General features: G+C 45.1%; 1 protein-coding gene across 1 annotated transcript; it reads right to left on the bottom strand.

Moving 5' to 3' along the window:
* Window positions 1-299: 299 nt before the first annotated feature.
* GZF1 (GDNF inducible zinc finger protein 1) lies at window positions 300-7969 on the bottom strand (the record flags this gene model as incomplete). The annotated part of the gene is made up of 6 exons (XM_082481788.1): window positions 300-642; window positions 1490-1647; window positions 2152-2319; window positions 2954-3048; window positions 4590-5522; window positions 6663-7969. The coding sequence occupies 6 exons, from the start codon at window positions 7967-7969 to the stop codon at window positions 397-399; spliced, it is 2907 nt and encodes a 968-aa protein (XP_082337914.1). The 3' UTR covers window positions 300-396.
* Window positions 7970-18375: the final 10406 nt, after the last annotated feature.

Here is an 18375-nt window from a genome sequence, read left to right as displayed (position 1 = left end):
TAGCCCCGCCCCCTGCCCCGACAACGGCCGTTGGCAGCCGTTGGCGCAGGCGCGGCCGCGGCGCGCAGGAAGTGGCGTCACGCGGAGCGCCGGGCGTTGCTAAGCAACGCGGCCCAGCGCGCCCGGCCCTCCCCAGCGGGGTCCCTCCGCCCGTCGCGGAGAACCACCCGCGTCCTTATTCTTATCAAATTAACAGTTTTCTGCAGTCAGTTTTATGCAAATAAATCAGTTAGGGGATGGGCGGCCGCTTACGCGATGAGCGCATCTTTATTACAAAACAGAAAGAGGAGTAATTGACAGCGACAGCAGGGGCCGCGCGCGCACCAAGCCCGGCGGGCTCTCACAACGCGTTCGACGCGGGACCAGTGTGACACAGCGTCACGGCGGTAACTGACGTCATAGGCACAAAAGGGAGCGACCGGCGTCTTCCGCGTTACTAACATTAGGTGGCGCATCTTCTACTTCTTTAAGACTACCGCTTTCTGGTTTATAAAGTTTACCTTGGTCAAGCGACCAAATTTCCAGCGCAGAGTCTTCACCCATACAGGCGTCCGAGAACGTTTCTATTTTGGACCAGTTGTGGTCTTTTTTGGTTGTAAGATCTATTAAGAAACTCCTCCAGTGAGCATTCCGGTCATGAATCTAGGAAAATAAAAAAAAAAAAAAGGTGGTGGTGGGGGAAACAATTACATCTGAAGTTTTTTTTCTAACAACAACTTTAATAACTGAAGATTTAACCCAGTGCAAAACCAAATAGTATGCGGGTTAACTCTCAAATGCAAAAGCTGAACTCTGAAATGCAAGAACAAGTCTGTTTTGCCAAATCCGTACTGATTTTCTCGCTCCGCTGTCAGGGAACACTTCCAAAAGAAGCTAGAGTTTTAACACACAGGCAAACATTAACTCGAAAACTTGTAATTGGAAAAAAAAAACCCTTATGTTCTGTCTTAGCAGCCACTTCAAGGACTCAAAGGTCTCTGAAAACAGCTAAGCTCAGCAATCCATTTTTCAGCCTATCACAATGCTGGAAGCACGTAAAAATCACATTCATCTGCAACATGAAGGCACTATAAACCATCACATTACGGCCTCTGGGTAAGAGGCTTAAAGGACTGCAGAGACTGCGGTAACATAAAATGTGGTACCGTTCCTTTTTTCAGAAAAGGATTCAATCAGTAATAAGCATTTTAAATAACCAGTCCTTCCTCATACATTTTGATAAGATTAGGTTTTCCTTTTGAAGGCAACAGGAATGCTCGGGAGGCGACTGGTTGGACAGCCAGTAGTGGGAGCTGCTGTGCTACTGGGGGAAAATTCTGCGCACTTCAGAAATACGTATTTTAAAAGCTGTGTATAGATGGCAGATCAACCCCCCAACCCTAATATTCATCACCAACGTGAACCCTCATTAAGGCAAGAAACTTCTCTCAGTAGTTAAAAATCGCCACTGTAGTCTGCCTGCCACAAAGACACCCGAGGGGCAGCATACCGACACGTGTCTGCGCAAGGTGGACATGTCCGTGAAGGTTCTCTCGCAAGCTCTGCACTTGTACGGCTTTTCCCCGGTGTGAATGCGCTGGTGGCGCCGGAGAGCGCCCTGTTGGGTGAACGTTTTCCCACACTGCTCACAGAAATACGGACGGGTCTCTAAAACAAACAAAAACAAACCCACCAGGAAGCACAGACTTAGAAGGCAGCTTCTCTTGGCCTTAATTTCAGCAGACAAAAAGCACAAAGAATTTTTAAAAGACCAATATTGATAAAGCGATGTACGTAGGAGACACACGCTTGAGGACCCGGTTTTTAAGGTTATGTGGTAAATGTTTCTTGGCTGCAAAGGAAAGCCTGAGAACAGCTCTTTGATCTTGCAAGTGGAATTAACAGCAACTACAGCCGCTCTCTGCTCCGACATCCTTCAGCAGCACAAAACAGGCCTCGGTCTTGCGAACAAGCAACGTCTGATATCATACAAGACAGTATTGTGCCCTGTTTAAGAAGCCAGAATCGGTATGAGCCCTGCTACTCCTCATCACCAAGGAGCTTATAGAAGTGGTTCTGGAATAAAACGTCACCATCCAAGCTGGAAAGTACTTCAGATCCGAGCTTCCAGTGCTGTTTATTTTCCCAGCTCTGATGAGTTTGTTTCGTTACCTGCATGGACGTTACTGTGCTGGGCTAGCGAGGCTCTCAGTCCAAACGTCTTCCCACAAACCTCACACTTGTAGGGCTTAGCACCCATGTGGCATTGTTTATGGCATTTTAAATATTCATTGGTGGCAAAATGCTTTCCACACACATCACATTTAAAAAGGCGCTCTCCTGAGTAAAGAGAAAAAGACACAGAATCATAGAATGGTTTAGGTTGGAAGGGACCTTGAAGATCATCGAGTTACAACCCCCATGCCATGGGCAGGGACACCTCCCACTAGACCAGGTTGCCCAAGGCCACGTCCAGCCTGGCCTTGAACACCTCCAGGGATGGGGCATCCACAGCTTTTCTGGACAACCTGTTCCAGTGCAATACCACCCTCAAAGTGAAAAATTTCTTCCTAATGTTTAACCTAAACCTGCCCTCTTCCAGTTTGAAGCCATTCCCCCTCGTCCTATCACTACATGCCCTAGTAAAAAGTCCTTCCCCAGCTCTCCTGTAGGCCCCCTTTAGGTACTGGAAGGCCGCAACAAGGTTTCCCCAGAGCCTTCTCTTCTCCAGGCTGAACAACCCCAACTGTCTCAGCCTTTCCCAGCCTCTTCGGACATTCTGAACTCTTTCAGCAAAATTTTGTACTTCAAAGTTGGTTTCCAAATGTCTTTCTATCCCTAGTAGTTCCTTTCTGGTACTTGACATCTCTTCTGCGAGTTACAAAAACAAGTGTGCACTTTCTTCAAATCCCAGCTAGCAATTTCCAGCAGTATAAAGGGAGGAACCAGACGGAAGGAAGTATTTAATGCCTACCTGTGTGGGTCCTTTTGTGGCCCGTGAGCTTGCCTTTATCTGCAAAGCAAGCCCCACAGTCCTCGCAAATATATGGCTTTTCCCCTGTATGGGACCTAAATGGAACAAAACACAATTGAGTATTAATAAATTAGCTCTTGTAGTGCATTCTTAAAATACTGTACTTGAAATTACATTCTACACGCTACAGGCGACATACTTCATTTTTTTAAATGAAGTGGGAAAAAGTACATTCTGCTCAGTCTGGAAATAGCGCATTTGCCAGTACAGGTGCTACACTAAAGCACTAAAATTCCCATTTAAGGTTTAGCTTTTCCTCACTCTCAGGCCCTACAAAATCCACCGTTTTTTCACAAGTTACAGCTCATGGTACCAGCATCGGAAGGGAGAAAGTAGGGACGATGACAAGCTGATGCTGCGCACTAGAGACTGAAAGTGCATCCAGACCGTCCCCAGCACAATGCCAGCAGCAGATCTCTTGGGAAATGCGGGCCACATTCTTGGCTTCCATGACCTCATGTCCTCAGGCCTGCAAACTTTAACTGGCAGGATATTCCCATTTTTCAGACAAAAGGCACTATGGAAAGTCAGGCAAGCAATGTTTCTGAACACATGATTTTCAACTAGCTCAAATCAGAAAAAGTCTGAGCCTAATGTTTGGTCTTAACACTGTGCTGATTTCCCTTATTCCAAACCAAATACTACGATGTGCAAAAACACGGATAGTTTTGAGTTGTCAGGCAAAATGCTGCAAATATGAGACAGCCAGTTACCCAACACAAACCCCATGAGTCAACGTTTTGTTGCAGTCATACCACATCTTACACGCAGCGCAGCTCTGCTGCTTTTCAGCTGACACAGATTACCTTGACATTTCAGATGTCTTGCTGGTCCTGAATCAGTATGCCTCACCATTTTTTAAATCACCATAAGAACACGTAGGAGATGGAAGAAAGCTACTGTCCCCATTGTATGGGTCCATAGTCTCTAGTAACAGGATTTCTCTCACCTCTTCTAGCTCTTCAACAGTTAACCTCCTCTTATAAGCTATCTGCTAGGCTCCCTGTTCGAAGAAAGATGGGAAATTCCATGGGATGATTCACCCTCTCCTAGGAGAGGACACATTTAACACAGACACCACCAGAGACCAATTAATCCAGTCTAGCTCCAATGACCACAGAGGGAGCCCAGATGAGAAGTCCAGCTTTTGTACTGCATACAAGAAATTAAATCGCACACTAAATGACTTCCTCAGAGTGATAAAGAGTGAGCAGGGCTCAACATCTGGGTCTCTGAGGACCTTGACTAATTCTTCAACCTATGCTATTTTTCATCAGTGAAGGCCATCATCTTATTTCGAAGACTGTCTCAAAAGACTGGTTTTTGCTTACAAGTTCAGATACAGCATGTTTCAAAATCCCTACCAAAACTGATGCAACGACCAGATGCAGACAAAGCCTTTACGTAAAAGAATTAATCACAGATACTACAGAACAAGTTATATCCCAGTGTTCCTGTTATAAGGACACGCGAGGAGAATGACTCAGAGCTAGGAAGTCAGAAGAGGAAAAAGAAGTGCTGAAGTACACTGGGCATGCAGGGAGTGGTAATGGGAGAAGCAGTACTGTAGGCTGACCTGGTATGGATCTTAAGTTGCGATGGCTGAGCAAATTTTGAGTGACAAATGCCACATTCATAAGGTTTTTCTCCTGTATGCGTCCGCATATGAAACACAAGTGCCGTTCGGGAGCTGAGGATCTTCCCGCAGACAGAGCAGAGAGGGCGTTTGACTCTGCCTTCGTGCTTCCGCATATAATGCGTCCTCACATCTCTCTTTCTTTTAAAAGTAGCATTGCAAAGGGTGCAGGCAAACTGCCTTTCTTCAGTGTGGACACATGCTCGATGCTCCTTCCAGCTGTTGTAACTAGCAAACGACTTGCTGCAGATGTCACACTGATAGACTTTACCAGGCAAGGACTGGTGGACATCTCTGCAGTGATCCACATACTTTTTCCGGGAGACAAACTGCTCGTTACATTTATCGCACGTTATTACATAGACAGATTTCTTATTCACCCCACTTTTATTTACCTTCCTTATTTTAAATGGTTCATCTGATTCATGTTCTTCACCGTCCTTCTCATTAGAGTATTCATCATCCTCCTCATCCTCCTCAGTACAGACCTCCTCATTATCTCTACTATCTTCAACTTCTGAACACCCCGCTTCATAATCTACCTCCTCCTCGCCCTTCACACTCATTTCATCTTCATCCCTTTCTTCATTCATTTGTTCACTTCTTGCTTCAGCTTCCTTATATTTCCGCTTCTGTTCCTCTTGCTCATTGCTACAGTCTGCTTTGGTAACAGATGAACGCCCGGGTTCTTCACCATGATTTGTGGCCTCTTCGTGCCTCACACACTTTTGTCGTTCAGCCTCTGATGTCCCGTCCCATGTCTCTCTGTCAGGATCTTTGTCACAGCTTGTTGCGTTTTGTCTATGTGCAGGCGGAACTACCATCCAATAGACAGGCATAAGCTTCCCTTCTTGCCCAGACTCATGGATTTTTCTGTTAAAACAAACAAACAGACAGACCACAGAGCACAACTTCAATAGGTTTAATTGTTTCAGTTCAGACATGTTTGCCTCAGAGGAAGAGTCGCTTCCTTCCGATTGTTCTTCATACCATTTAAGAAATTAACAGCATGTTTGGAGAGCTGGGAACGGGGAAATTTTATGTAGTTGGACCAGTTAATTAAAGAAAATTAGAAGGCCTCAGTTCACCAAGGATGGTACCTCTCAGGTATACATATTCATCATCTGACTAGTAACATAGGATAGACTGTAAATTTTCCTCCAAGGCCATGGTGGACAGGATAAGAAACTATGGACTTAAAACAAGGGAAATACAGATTAAATGCCTATATGGAAAAACAAAACAGATCCCCTTGTAAGCCATCAATTGTAGTGGTTAACTCTACTTATTGCTACTCAGTACATGGAACAAGCTATGAACTACACTCATGACACATATGGAATGTTTTTTTCTGCTACTGGACTGAATTACAAATAAATTAGGACATTTTTTACAGGGGAAGCTGGGATCCAGTAGAAAACCACCGATCTCCTGTACCACACAGGCAGGGTACAGAGACGTTTGACATGTACAGTGGTTTCTGCAGTTCTGGAAACCGCTGTGCAATTTAAACATCTTGTTTTCACTCAGGCTGCACTTATTAAGCCTATCCGGAAGTTCACGTTACCGAGTAAAACAGCATGCCGGATATTTGGTCCATGAAAACCATCCTAAAAAGCACCACGCTGCCCCTATGTTTATGAAATGAGTGTTTTCCTGTACATTTTAAACAGATGCCGATTCTTTTCAGGCTCCTATTAAAAAAACCCCAAAATCTGAGGCTTCCAAAATCACCTAACAGATCCAGTTGCACAAGTCCTTTTTGATTCAATGGGAAACATTTGCCTAAATTCCCAGTCTGGGAGACCTCAATCCAGTAATCCAGACTGAGAGCTTGATGAGGTCAATGGAAAAAATCCGTGCCGATTTCAACACACTTCTGATTGGATCCAAGGAATTCTGGAACTAAAGCAGACAGGACTTCAGGAACACTTTCAACCTGGTGCCCAGAGAGAAGACGCATTTTTCCGCGCATGCACGGACGGACGGACACACACATAGAGAATGCTATACCTTACATGGGTATTGTAAGCAGACCTCTGAGCAAAGCTGGCGGGGCAGTGTTCGCATTTATAAGGTTTCTCCCCTGTGTGCGTTCGTATGTGGACTGTCAGGCCACACTTGGAGCTGATGACCTTGTCGCAGTATGGGCAGGCCTGGGGATCCCGCTTCTTCTCATGCGCCCTGCGGATATGGTCGTTTCTGTCCTTCTGGCGCTTAAAATTCTTGTTGCAAAACACACAGGAGAAGCCCCGCTCATCACTATGAATGGTGAGGTGATGCTGCCGGAGATTCTGGTGAGTAGAAAAGAGCTGCTGACACGTATTACAGCTATACTTGACAGCCAGATTAACGTCATGCTTGAGCTGGATGTGCGACTGGTACTGCTCAATAAAACAGAATGATTTGTTGCACTTCTTGCATGCAATCTGTGGCAAGGCTTTTGCCACATGCCGTGGTGATTTCCTACGTTGCATTTTACTGGCAAATTTGGAAATTAAACTGTTTTCATCTTCCCACTGCTCAGGCAGAGTGTTCCTAATTACTACGGAGGCTTCTTTTGACTCAGCCTGACTTAGGAGAGAATGACTATTCTCATTTTCCAGACTGACAATATCCATACTGAGTCTGTTTCTGTTATCCGTCTTGTTACACTTTGATAGCTTTGCTGTCCTGGATTTTCGTTCTGGAAAAGCAGTGTCCTCTCGCTCCAGGCTTGCTGGTTGGCCTTCAGTGAGTTCGCAGCCAGCCAGCAACTTTTTATGTTTTTGCCTATCCCAAAGTTTCCTCTGCACGGGTATTGCCACAACTTGGGAAGAGTTACTCAGTTTGCGGTTCTCCCCTTGCTGCATGCAAGTCCACTGCGGCCCACCATTGTCACACAGCTGACCTTTCAGATTGAGGCTCAAATCTAAACTCTTCCTGCCCTCTGCTTTCACTTCTTCACAAATGTCAAGCAAATCCTTGCATTCAAGTCTTTCGGCTATTTCTTTCATCCGTTGCAGTTTTTCCGCTTCAATCTCCACTTCTGCAGTGTAAACAAACTCCAGGAAAGAGGTGAACTCTTCTGTGTAAATGTCTTGCAGAGTCACTGTGCAATTCTTGGTGTCCAGCATCTCATCATGCAGGAAAAGCCCCTTGAAATAATTGCTAGAAGCTGCCAAGACAGCTTTGTGAACCAGAAACTCCTCCTGAATCCCGAGATGTTGTGTGTGAACTGTCACATCACAGAGGTGACCAAACTGGTACAGAGAATGCAGTGCCCTCAGGAGGTTCGGAGCAGCAACCTTGGATTTCATTAGTATTTTCTTTTTCTCCATCCTGCCAGAAAAACAGACAAATGTTTGAATGCTTGCTCTCTCTCTTCCACGAGCTGTCTTTTCGTTCACATACAACATCAACCACACAAAAAGCTCAGTGGAGATCCACGTCCTAATTCCTAATTTACAAGACGTGGCAAAGACCTCAAGGTTACTTCTATCAGTGCAACCATCATCAGCAAACACACTTGGACTACTGCAGTCACAGATTTAGATTTACACTCTAGGATAACCCTTCAGAGTGAACATTCTGTAGCACAGATGGTAACAGTAACAAAATACAAGTAAAGTGATTGGCCCAGCTTAATAATAAAACATTCTTCAAACAAGTACTTTTCAACAGTAGAGGTCACAACAATTTATAGTAGAAACAAGCATGTTTCCCCACTCTTGTACAAAGGGGGAACTGAAGCATAGCAAGTCACTTCCGATTGTTTCCAGGCTGGTGTTGAAACAGAGCCTGTGTTTTCACAATCACACTAGGTTCCACTCACCGTGCCAGGCAGCCCCTTGTGCCAAAGCAGGGGAATAAATCTTGGGATCTGGTTCAATTCTGTTTCCGTTCCACAACAGCCTCTCCTCCCCCCACGTAAACAATCAGACCTAGGGGTTAATAATGATAGTTAGTATGGTTCTGATGTATTTAGCCACTTAAATAATACACAGGGACAAACTACATATCTAGAGACAGTTACAATTTTTTTGAGGAGGTAATAGCGTTTTATTTGAAAAATATTTCAAAGCTGCTCCCTCTCAATCAACAAACAGAGGGGTCAGAAGTTTTTTGACCTTTTCAGAAAGAACAATTTGCATTTCTCCACCAGCTGTAGAGACAGATACTAGCTATTATTACAGTAAATCTGATGTTAGAGTACTCTGTGGCCTTCCTGTCTCAACATGCATACAATGCCTATACTGCTGGAACAAGAAGTCCCATTTACCCTTGCCCATAAAACACAACGACAGTGCTGTCAATCTTACTGAGGCCTTTAGATGCTCTGATCTGACCCTCTAAGCTGATATTCCCAATCTAACATAGCTTTAAAATGTCTGTTATTTAGCACATGCTTACAACAGCTTTGTAACCAAGGGAAGAACACTAGCCCAAAATAAACAGACAAATCAGCTTGTTACTGCTTAAAGGCTCCATTTAAGCTTGGCTTGCTGTGCTTCCCTCTCACAGTAATAATGGTTGGCAGAAAATGACAAACTGTACTTTCACTTCTCATCTAAATTATGTTTGACATTGTATTAAACACATTCCTGGCAGATACAAACTGTCTTATTAAGAAGACAAACATGTCTTCAACATAAAGTACCGGAAAGTCGAATACAATACATAGCTTAGAGTGAATAGGTTTGGATAGCGGGCTCAAGAGATAGCTTTGAGAATACTCTTCCTATTACAAGCTACAGCAGCAGGCACCGCAGAGGATAATCATCTTCTAAATCTACAAAGCATGAGGCATTCAATGCTTATGACATCCTAAATAATGTTTTAAAAACTGCATTTAAAGATTTAAACCGATTTTTCTAATGACCCAATTAAATGTCACTAGAACACGTACTGCTACATTAGCAGGAAATGGACAAGATTTCTACTAGATATAAAATTCCTGTAAATTTGAGTTATGGAGAACCTCAAACATTTGTACATAACTGGGGGTCTGATCCTGAGTACTCCATGAGCTCCTGCGAGACGTCCCACTCGAATCAATGAGATTACTTGGTACCTCAGCCTTCTCACCTAGCTGGTGCAGAACCTCCTCACTCCTGCGCTCGTCACTGCTAGCAAGTTCAAAGACATTTACTCAGAGAAAAGAAAACAAAAATATCACTACAGAAAAAATACTTAGGGAACTAGAAGAAAAAGACAAAGCAGGTGTTGAAACATCCCATAGAAGCTAAAAATTGAGGAGGGGAATATGCAAAATAGCATTGTCAAAATTCTATCGGAAAAGGACTGCTCACATCTAGACTTCTACACACGTTCAATAATTATCAGAGTCTCTGCCTTATGAATACCAGTAGGCATCTTTAAAACACTCTGAACTCAACATTTGGCAACTATTCCCTACCAATGATCACTAGCTATGTGAAGACATAACCCTAACAACTCCCACATCATGCTTGAAGGGTGAAAGAAGTGCAGATCTGGAGGTTAATACCAAATTCAGTCAACAAATTCACAAAAGCTTCCACTTGATCTGTCCCCTGGCTTGCCCTTCGTAATGTTTTCCAACAGGGTATCCTTCTCCATTTCTGTGCAGAACTGACCCCAAGGTTGTGAAGCTCACCGATCAGTAGCGCTTAAAGAAATCAATGAGCAGAGCATGTACTAATTTCCTCCTGCTCCTTTTTAAGATCCCTGTCTGTGATAAATTCTCGATACGTGCTCCCATGCGAGCTCTACTAATACTAATATCAGATACTAAGCCAAATGGAGAGGTACGTTCCAATATCATCTCTTTAGTTCAGCTGGTTCTAGATTAAATCAGCCCAGAAATGGTTTAGTGAAATGTCTTTCCAATGAAAAATACCACCAATTAATCAGTTCTTGCAATTTTTTTTTCTTCAGAAAAGATGAGACTGTACTTCTTGTTACCATTTGGAGGGGAAATTCACATTTAGTTTTCTGGAGCGGTGTTGAATATAGCATGTTTTCATGTTTCACAGTTTCTTGAGTTTGACTGTAGAACGCGCTTCACGGGTATAAAACAGTACATAAGATTGTTTCTTTACCCACAAAAAAAGTTCAGGTAATAGAAGATTTCCAAGTATTTTGCTTTCGTTTTGGGTGTAAGGAAGCAGCTTCTTAAACCCAATATATTACAAAAGCTATTTTCTTCTTACTTTTTACACTTCATTAATGCTTAATGACAAGAGAAGACTCTTAAGGAATTCCCATCCAGAGGAACGGGAATGCAGATGACAAATGATGCAGTAAATCATCCAGTTACTGAATCCAAGAGAAGGACATATTTTGTTCTAATTACAGATTAATGTTGGCTTGAAACAATCATCAGTAATCAAATAGGAAAAATAATAGCAGCATCACTAATAGGTTTAATTCTATCCCTCCGTTTATGAACAACAGGCACCCTGGTTTTCACAATCCTAACTTTTGCTCCCAACTGCATCCATAAACCAAGCACTCCCAGAGCTGTACCCCATCTCTTTCGCTTTCCAGTGCTCAAGCCAGCCCAAATCTCAAGAGAAGCGGCACTTCTCGCTACTGCAAACGCACCACGCTAATCGGGCAGAACAAGTTTCTGGGCGGGACAGCGGACGGTCACGAAGGCAGAAAAAGTGCAATGCTGCATGAGGAGAGTGCTCTGCTGCTCCATAACCCCTCTGCTATTTTCTCACACCCTCAGAAACTCTTTCTGAGCTCCTGAGGCAGCAGGGTTCACACCCCACTGCAAGGAAGATACCACCGATCACTGCGTGTCATCATGAACCAGCTACACCACTTACAAAACCAGCACGCAGAAGGGAGCTGGTTAGAAGTTAACAGCCCTAATAAACTTCATTCTGCTGTACCATGAAGCTACTTCTGAAAACAGCCAGCTGCTAGTCTCCGAGACACTGACTTCAATGGGAGGATTTCAACAAAAACAACTTTTTTTTTTCCCCACATACTGCATTTTACGGGTTTGTTTGTAACTTCTTTCAGTTTTGTGCCTAGTAATAAGGGAATAATTACTTTAAAGAATTTGCAGGTATGCAAGATTTACAGAAAATGCAATTAATCTAACAGAACCACTGCAAAAGCCAAAACATATTTCAATTCAATCATAGTTTCTAATAAGGACACCGGAGTAAGTACAGCTGTTTTCGAAAATAAAGCCTAACAGTGGCTTCCAATCTCTAAGAAAGGACTTATATTTACTCTGTACTATAGCGCTCCTTTTTATGATGTGACAACACAGTCAATAGCAGCTATCTAATTCAGGAAAATTAACACAGTAAATAAAGACATTTGTAGGAAGGACAGTAAGTATTTCTAAAACATCATTCTTTCTTGGATTTTCACTTTTCAATTTCTATGGGCCAGAGCCTTGACTGGAGTGATATAGTACAGACCTTTTGAATTGAAGACAGTGAAGGCACACCGATTTATGCACCCAACTATCCAGGGGAGAAAAAACCAATAGGTCAAAGAAATTGAATATCGTAGCTCTCAAAATTCTCTTTTTTCACATAAATATGCCCCGCTTTTTGTAAAGTATAGATAATCTTTGGTTGCTTGATTTTCCCCAAGCCTTTTCAATTAGATCTTAAGTTTCTCTTCAGAGAAGCGAGGAGGAAATTCTTCCTTATTTTCCCAAGAAGGGCTCCTTTAAACTCCCAATAGCTACATGTACATGTACAACAAAGCACCCTGACGATGATCGAAACAAGGAGCCTCAAAATACTGATGGTGTTCGGGAAAAAAAAAACAAACAACAAACCAAATAGAGTTCTGGTACACTCTCAGCTATCTTTATCGTCAGCAGAAACTACCCAAATATCTCTGTGAAGCACTGGTACGGAGTAAGAGCACGTAATTGCTCTTCTTGATGCCTGGGCTACCACTCGGGAAAATAAGCCCAACGTGGGTAGATCGTAACAGCAGTGTGACACCCCAGATCCTGAATGATAAAACAAACCACTCGAGATCAGATTAAACAACCAGAGCTACAGTACAACAGGCAGAATACTTAAGAGCACATAAACTGCCCTAAGTAAAGGGCAATAAGACTCATTGCCAGAGACGTGTAAGACCTAGTTTCAGTCCTCAAATAAGCCACGTCTAGTATTCTTTTTTTTATTTCTGTTTGTGTTTTTTTTCCTGTGCTGTTTGCCTGTCTTGAAGGATTGTGATGATAAAATATGTTAATGATAATGAGATAAGCTAACATAGATGAAAAAGAACATTACAAAGACATAAGTAACAGCTGGAGTTACTCAACTGTATTAATCATCTCGAAAACGAAGCTTATTCACATAAATTCCCACACAACGCAGATACATAAAGTTAGGTACGTCAGGACACTGAGCAAATAGTAAAAACAACGGCACCTCTCCTGCCACAGTTTGTGGCCCGTTTGTGCACTGCCAGATAAGTTGATGACTTACCATCCAGAGCATCCCAATTTATCTTCCAGCACACTGCTAGGCAAATTCCTCCAAGAGTAATTTAAAGTTGTTTAGTTCTTTTTTCTTAAACATAACGAACTTTAATTTCTACCTCACTCAAAAGCAAGGACATTACCTTTGAGCTACAACTGGAAATACTCTTCGCACAAGAAAAATTGAGGCTGACCCCACTTTCCAGCTGGAACAGCGCTGACACTCACAGTCCTATCCGAAAGACACCGCACCGCGTTATCCCTTACACCACTGACAAAACGCGGTTGCAGTCCTCTTCTATTTTCTACCATTTACTTTGCGCAGCCAACAGATTTCTATGCGCGTTAACGGCCTGCAGCGCGCACGGGTTCTACCCGAGCCCTGCAAGAAAACCAGAAACCAAAGATGTTTTTCCCTGAGCTTGCCCGTCTCCTCAGGGCACGGCAGGCTGGCCGGGCCTCCGGGCTGCCACCCGCGCAGGGGACAGCTCGCCCACGGGGACACCGCAAGGCCGCCCCTAAGCCCCGCTCCCGGGCCAGGCCTCGCCGCCGCCATGCCTGCTCGTGAGGCGTCGAGGCCCGGCCTGCGCACCGAGGGCGGTGCTCACCCTCCCGCCGGGCAGGGCTGCGGTGGAGGCGGCAGCCGCCGCCTGGCCCCCTCCCCGGCAGCCCCGGGGGGTGCTTCCCGGCGGCCCCGGGGGTGCTTCCCCGCCGCCCGGGCCTTACCCTGCCAGGCGGGGCGCGCCGCTCCCGCCTCAGCCGCGCCCGCCGCGCTTCTCCCGCCCGGGCGAAACCACCGCTTCCTCCCCCCCCCCCCCCCGGCACCCCTCCTCAGCGGAATGGTACGGCGCGGAGAAGGCCCGCCTGGTAGGGCCCTGCTGCCCAAAAGCAACATGGCCGCCCCGGCTTACCCACATCAGTCGCCTGTCTTTTGCAGCCATCTTGAGTGAGGGAGGCAGCGGGCCGGAAGCGGGCAGCCATCTTGGGCGCGGGCAGGGGGCCGGCCCAGCGGGTGTTCCCGCGCTCCGTGAGGAGAGGCGCTGCTGGGCACGATCTCTTGGCGAAGCCTTCAAAATTCTTCAAAATTGCAGGCGGAGGGTTGGTTATACCCCGTTACTTGGAGTGCCTCCTGCTAGGCTGTTAATTATTTTCTGTCAAGAAGCTGCAACAACTCTCCCGTTGGTCAGGAATACCACAGGGTGGTGCCAGGCCTTGCTCTTGCCTATACACATAGACCAGCCTATAGATTTATTTTGGGGAGGGTACCCACCCCTGGCAGAAGAAAATCTTGGATCTCTCTGCAAGGTTTTTTTTGTTCATTGGGGAAGGCAAGCCAGCCTCGCTCCAGTCTCACAGCAGCTCAGGTTTCAAGGCCCCGGACCTGAAAACCTATTCAAGCTGGCTGACAGGGCTTGGTTTACACAGGTGTGGTAGAGTACCATCTCTCTACATCTCCAGGCCAGACTACAGTGAAATTAATAAATTCTGTGGGGACTTCGTTTTTCCAGTGATCCATCCACATCTTCAGGAAAAGTTGATGGACAGGAATCCATGAAATTTTGTAGCTTGTGTGTAGCTGCTTCCACAAAACTGAAAAAAAGTCCAATCAAGAGAAAATAATTTGTTTTCACATTTGCAAAGCGCGGTGCTTCAGTTTTTAATCAGGTTAAATTGTTCCTGTTGCCAATGGCTGTCTACAGTGGGTTTGTTCCTCAGGCACATTAAACGTCTTATCTTACAGTCCCGTTTGCTCTGCCAGCTAGATCAGCTCATCACCATCTCGCAGTACGGATCCCAGTGGATTATTTCCATGGTTAAGAGAAAAGTTATATGAACTAACCTAAGAGTTGGCATGTTGGTGGGGTAAACCTGGGCTTCGGAGAGGCACAAACAGTGTCTCACATCTCCCAGAACCACTGTTCCTGCAGGATGAGATGCTGTTTCTCACCGGTGACCCCGTATTGCTGTCATTTATCAAGCAAAATGATTTTAAACAGCTGACGGATGGGACAAGTCACTCTGTGGGCTGCCAAGTACTTAAGCACACAAATCTTGTTTCCAAGACAAATGACAGATAAATTCCTCCTTGGAAGCATTTTTACTTAAGTGCAGGTTTTAATCTTCAAATTTTAATGTCTTGTAAAAATGTTGGATGATGATTGTAACTCCTCGAGGTAATGCAAAAAAAAATTCCTCCATTAAAAAAAAAAAAAAAACACAATCACGGAGAGGCAGACAGCACCGAAAGTTATTATGCCATTTACCTTTCTTTTCTATACTTCTGTCACACACATTTGAAACTGGATCCTGTAATTGTCAGGCTGCTGGCTACCAGATATTAGAAAATGCTCATACAGTTATGTGAAAACAAGACTACCGTAGGAAGGACAGAATAAAAATATTTAGAATAAAAATAACTAGTGCAAACTCAACTTGCTTAGACTCATACAGGCTGAGGCAAATGTAGCCTGACAGGTAACTCCCACCGAGGAGTGCATGCTTCCGCCATGAATTTGGTTTTCAACCCTGATTATTTTGTTTGTATTCGGGGAATGTTTCTATTGTCAAGACACAGCTCTAGGAGTGGAGAGAACGAGCAGCAATATGAGTGATCCACGCTAAAATGTCAGGATAATATTCCTGTATCTTAGCACAAGGGAATGGTGTTTGCTTTTACTTTATCAGAAACCTGGTCTGCTCAACAGTTCTCACCCAGAGGAGTTGGGAGAGAAGATGAAGTGCAGGCTCCTGTCCAATTTAGTCTTGCTTTCATAAGGATTGAGTGAATTGCTGCAGAAGTTGGCAGCGCTGTTGCGCTGGGTTGTATCGGCGTGTCAATCTTTGTGGAGCTGCCCAGGAGGGATTCTCCCAACGCTCCTTCTGCATGCCAGCGGCTGGATTTCACACTACCCTCTGCCACCAGTCTCATTTCTCAGGATGGAGGAGATGAACTTGATTCTCCAAATGTCCCGGGTGCTCAGGTGCGCTTCAGGGGTGAATGCTACCCTGTGGCTTCCTAGTGAGCCCTGTCTCCCTCATCTCTGAAGAGTATCCCGATTGCTGGGGGAGGGGGGAAGAGGGAGGGAAGGGTGTCTTATTCACTCTCTCTGAATCATTAATTCTTTTCTGCACAGTTTCAACAGGAGGCATGAAACGGTCGGGAGGCGGCAGAGAGGTGTCGGAATCCTCTTGGGTTGAGGAAGATGCTGAACCCGGGTGCCCCACATGTGGAGCAAGCGCTCCAGACGCATGGCTGTTGTAATAAAACAGGATGCAACAACCCGTTTTGTCCTTTAAGCTAAAACACAACAAAGTCCAGGAAAGAACTGCAGCCTGGGAACCCAGATTTTATCTGAGTTCTTCCTTTGCCTGGGAGTGAAGGCTTTGGGCTTTGATCCCGGTGAGTAAGACCAGGAAAAGGGGAGAGGTTGGGGAGCATTTCTGCCAGCCAGGTCACTCTGCTGCGAATACACGTTCTGCTCCTGCGCCACTGAACCGTCAGAAATTTGCAGATGCTTGCCCAAGATCAGCCGGGACATTTGCAGCAAAGCAAGGAATGGAAGCATAGTCCCCAAATCCCAGGCTGATTAGCGGGCTGCCTCTTCCTTGGGAGCACAGGGGGTAGATCCCCATACACAGCATCACCTGGTTGGCTTTCGGGTGTTTGCGATTTTTGGCTCTTCCTGGTCACGTTGCAGATGAGTGAGGTTGGGGTACATTTTTAGAGGCCCCAAACCCTGCCCTAGCAATGCAAGACGAAACCTCATCACGCCTGTCCCCTGGACGGCCATCCTTTCCTTGCGGCTCCGCCAGAGGATGCTGCAGACTTTGGAAAGAGCAGCCCGGACTGCAGCCCTGCTCATCCTTTCTAGGATCCAGAGATCTGCGTGCAAGATGAAACGATTTTAACGCGCTTGGCAAAATCAGAGAGACTAAAAACCCTGCAGCTTTGCTCGGGATCACCACCAGCTCCTGCTGGCCTTTCCCCACCAGGCTGTGGGGTTGGTCCCACGAACTGCACGGCAGCACTCCAGTGCACTGGTAGCCTTCCAGCTCTGCAGACAGGCAGGGAGAGCCTGGCAGACCCCTTAGCCTAGGGAGAGGGGATGGAGAAGATCTGTGGAAGGTATCGTTACGTGACAGCCTCGCAGCAGGAGCGCAGCCTGTGCTTGGCTGCCCCTTTGCCAAGGGGGAAGGAAAAAGATGGGTTAAATAGTTAAGGAGCCTGGAGTGAAAATATGCTGGGAAGAATAGAAAAGGCCGCTTTGAATAGTTTCCCTCGGTGGACAAATTCATCCCCCATGCTGTTGCACTGACCGTTACATCAGGAGGAATCTGACCACATGTATGCAGAGCCTTTAAGGAGGAGAGGGCTTCAAAATGCATTTTTCCCAAGTTTGGAGCTGATGAAACTGGAGCTGTCCTGAACGGGAGCCAGGCCACCACTCAGCAAACCTTAGTGTTGTCCCCAAAACAGAGACAGAGCTTTCAGCATAGTCTAAAAATGCAAATTCCAGACAAAATCCTAATGAAAAACAAACAGCAGGCTCTTGGTCTATATGTCAGTGGTGCGTACTGGTTAGCCTCGAATGCTATTCTGCATAATACATTTTGGCATATGATGCTGCTACAAATCAAACATACCATATATACACCCCCTTATGCTGCTTATATGTTAAGTCTCAAGAAGCAGTTACATATATATTCTGGCAAAAAATTCCAAGATCTCAGTGTCACTTGAAAAACACATGAATTGATAAAAATTTTTATGCTTTTCTTTTCTTTTTTTTTTTTTTAAAAAGGGACCTATTATAATACTAAAAAGAAGCAAAATTTAATTCTCAGCAAGGTCCAGTTTGTTTCACTAGAGAGAGACTGGCCAGTGGAACAAACCAAAAAGAAATAGTGGCCTCTTCAGCTCCAGATGATTTCAAGCACCCTTCCAGAGGGAAAGCCTTAGGTAGCTTAGATAAATGAGATCAGACTAGATGGACTAACAGCCCCTCCTGGCTTTAAAAATCTATGAATGTATAAATGATGTAGATTGTGTAAGATCTATGATGCTCTCCAAGCCTATGCTAGGTGAGTCTGTTCAGCTGGGTGGTTAAAATCGTAATCCCTTCCTACCTGAGGCTTGGCTCCACCGTGAGAACCTGGGGATGCCGATGACCTTAACGTCTGCCTTTGTCTGGTACCAGGATGATGCATAATTATCTGCTAAGTCATCACTTGGAAAACATAACAGTGTTTGTCCCATGTCTGATATTGGTGTCAGGTAGTTTAGTGCATGTT

The sequence above is a fragment of the Vanellus vanellus genome, assembly GCF_965231255.1.
Source record: "Vanellus vanellus genome assembly, chromosome: 3".
Classification (NCBI taxonomy): domain Eukaryota; kingdom Metazoa; phylum Chordata; class Aves; order Charadriiformes; family Charadriidae; genus Vanellus; species Vanellus vanellus.
This window is presented reverse-complemented; position numbering and strand designations above follow the sequence as displayed.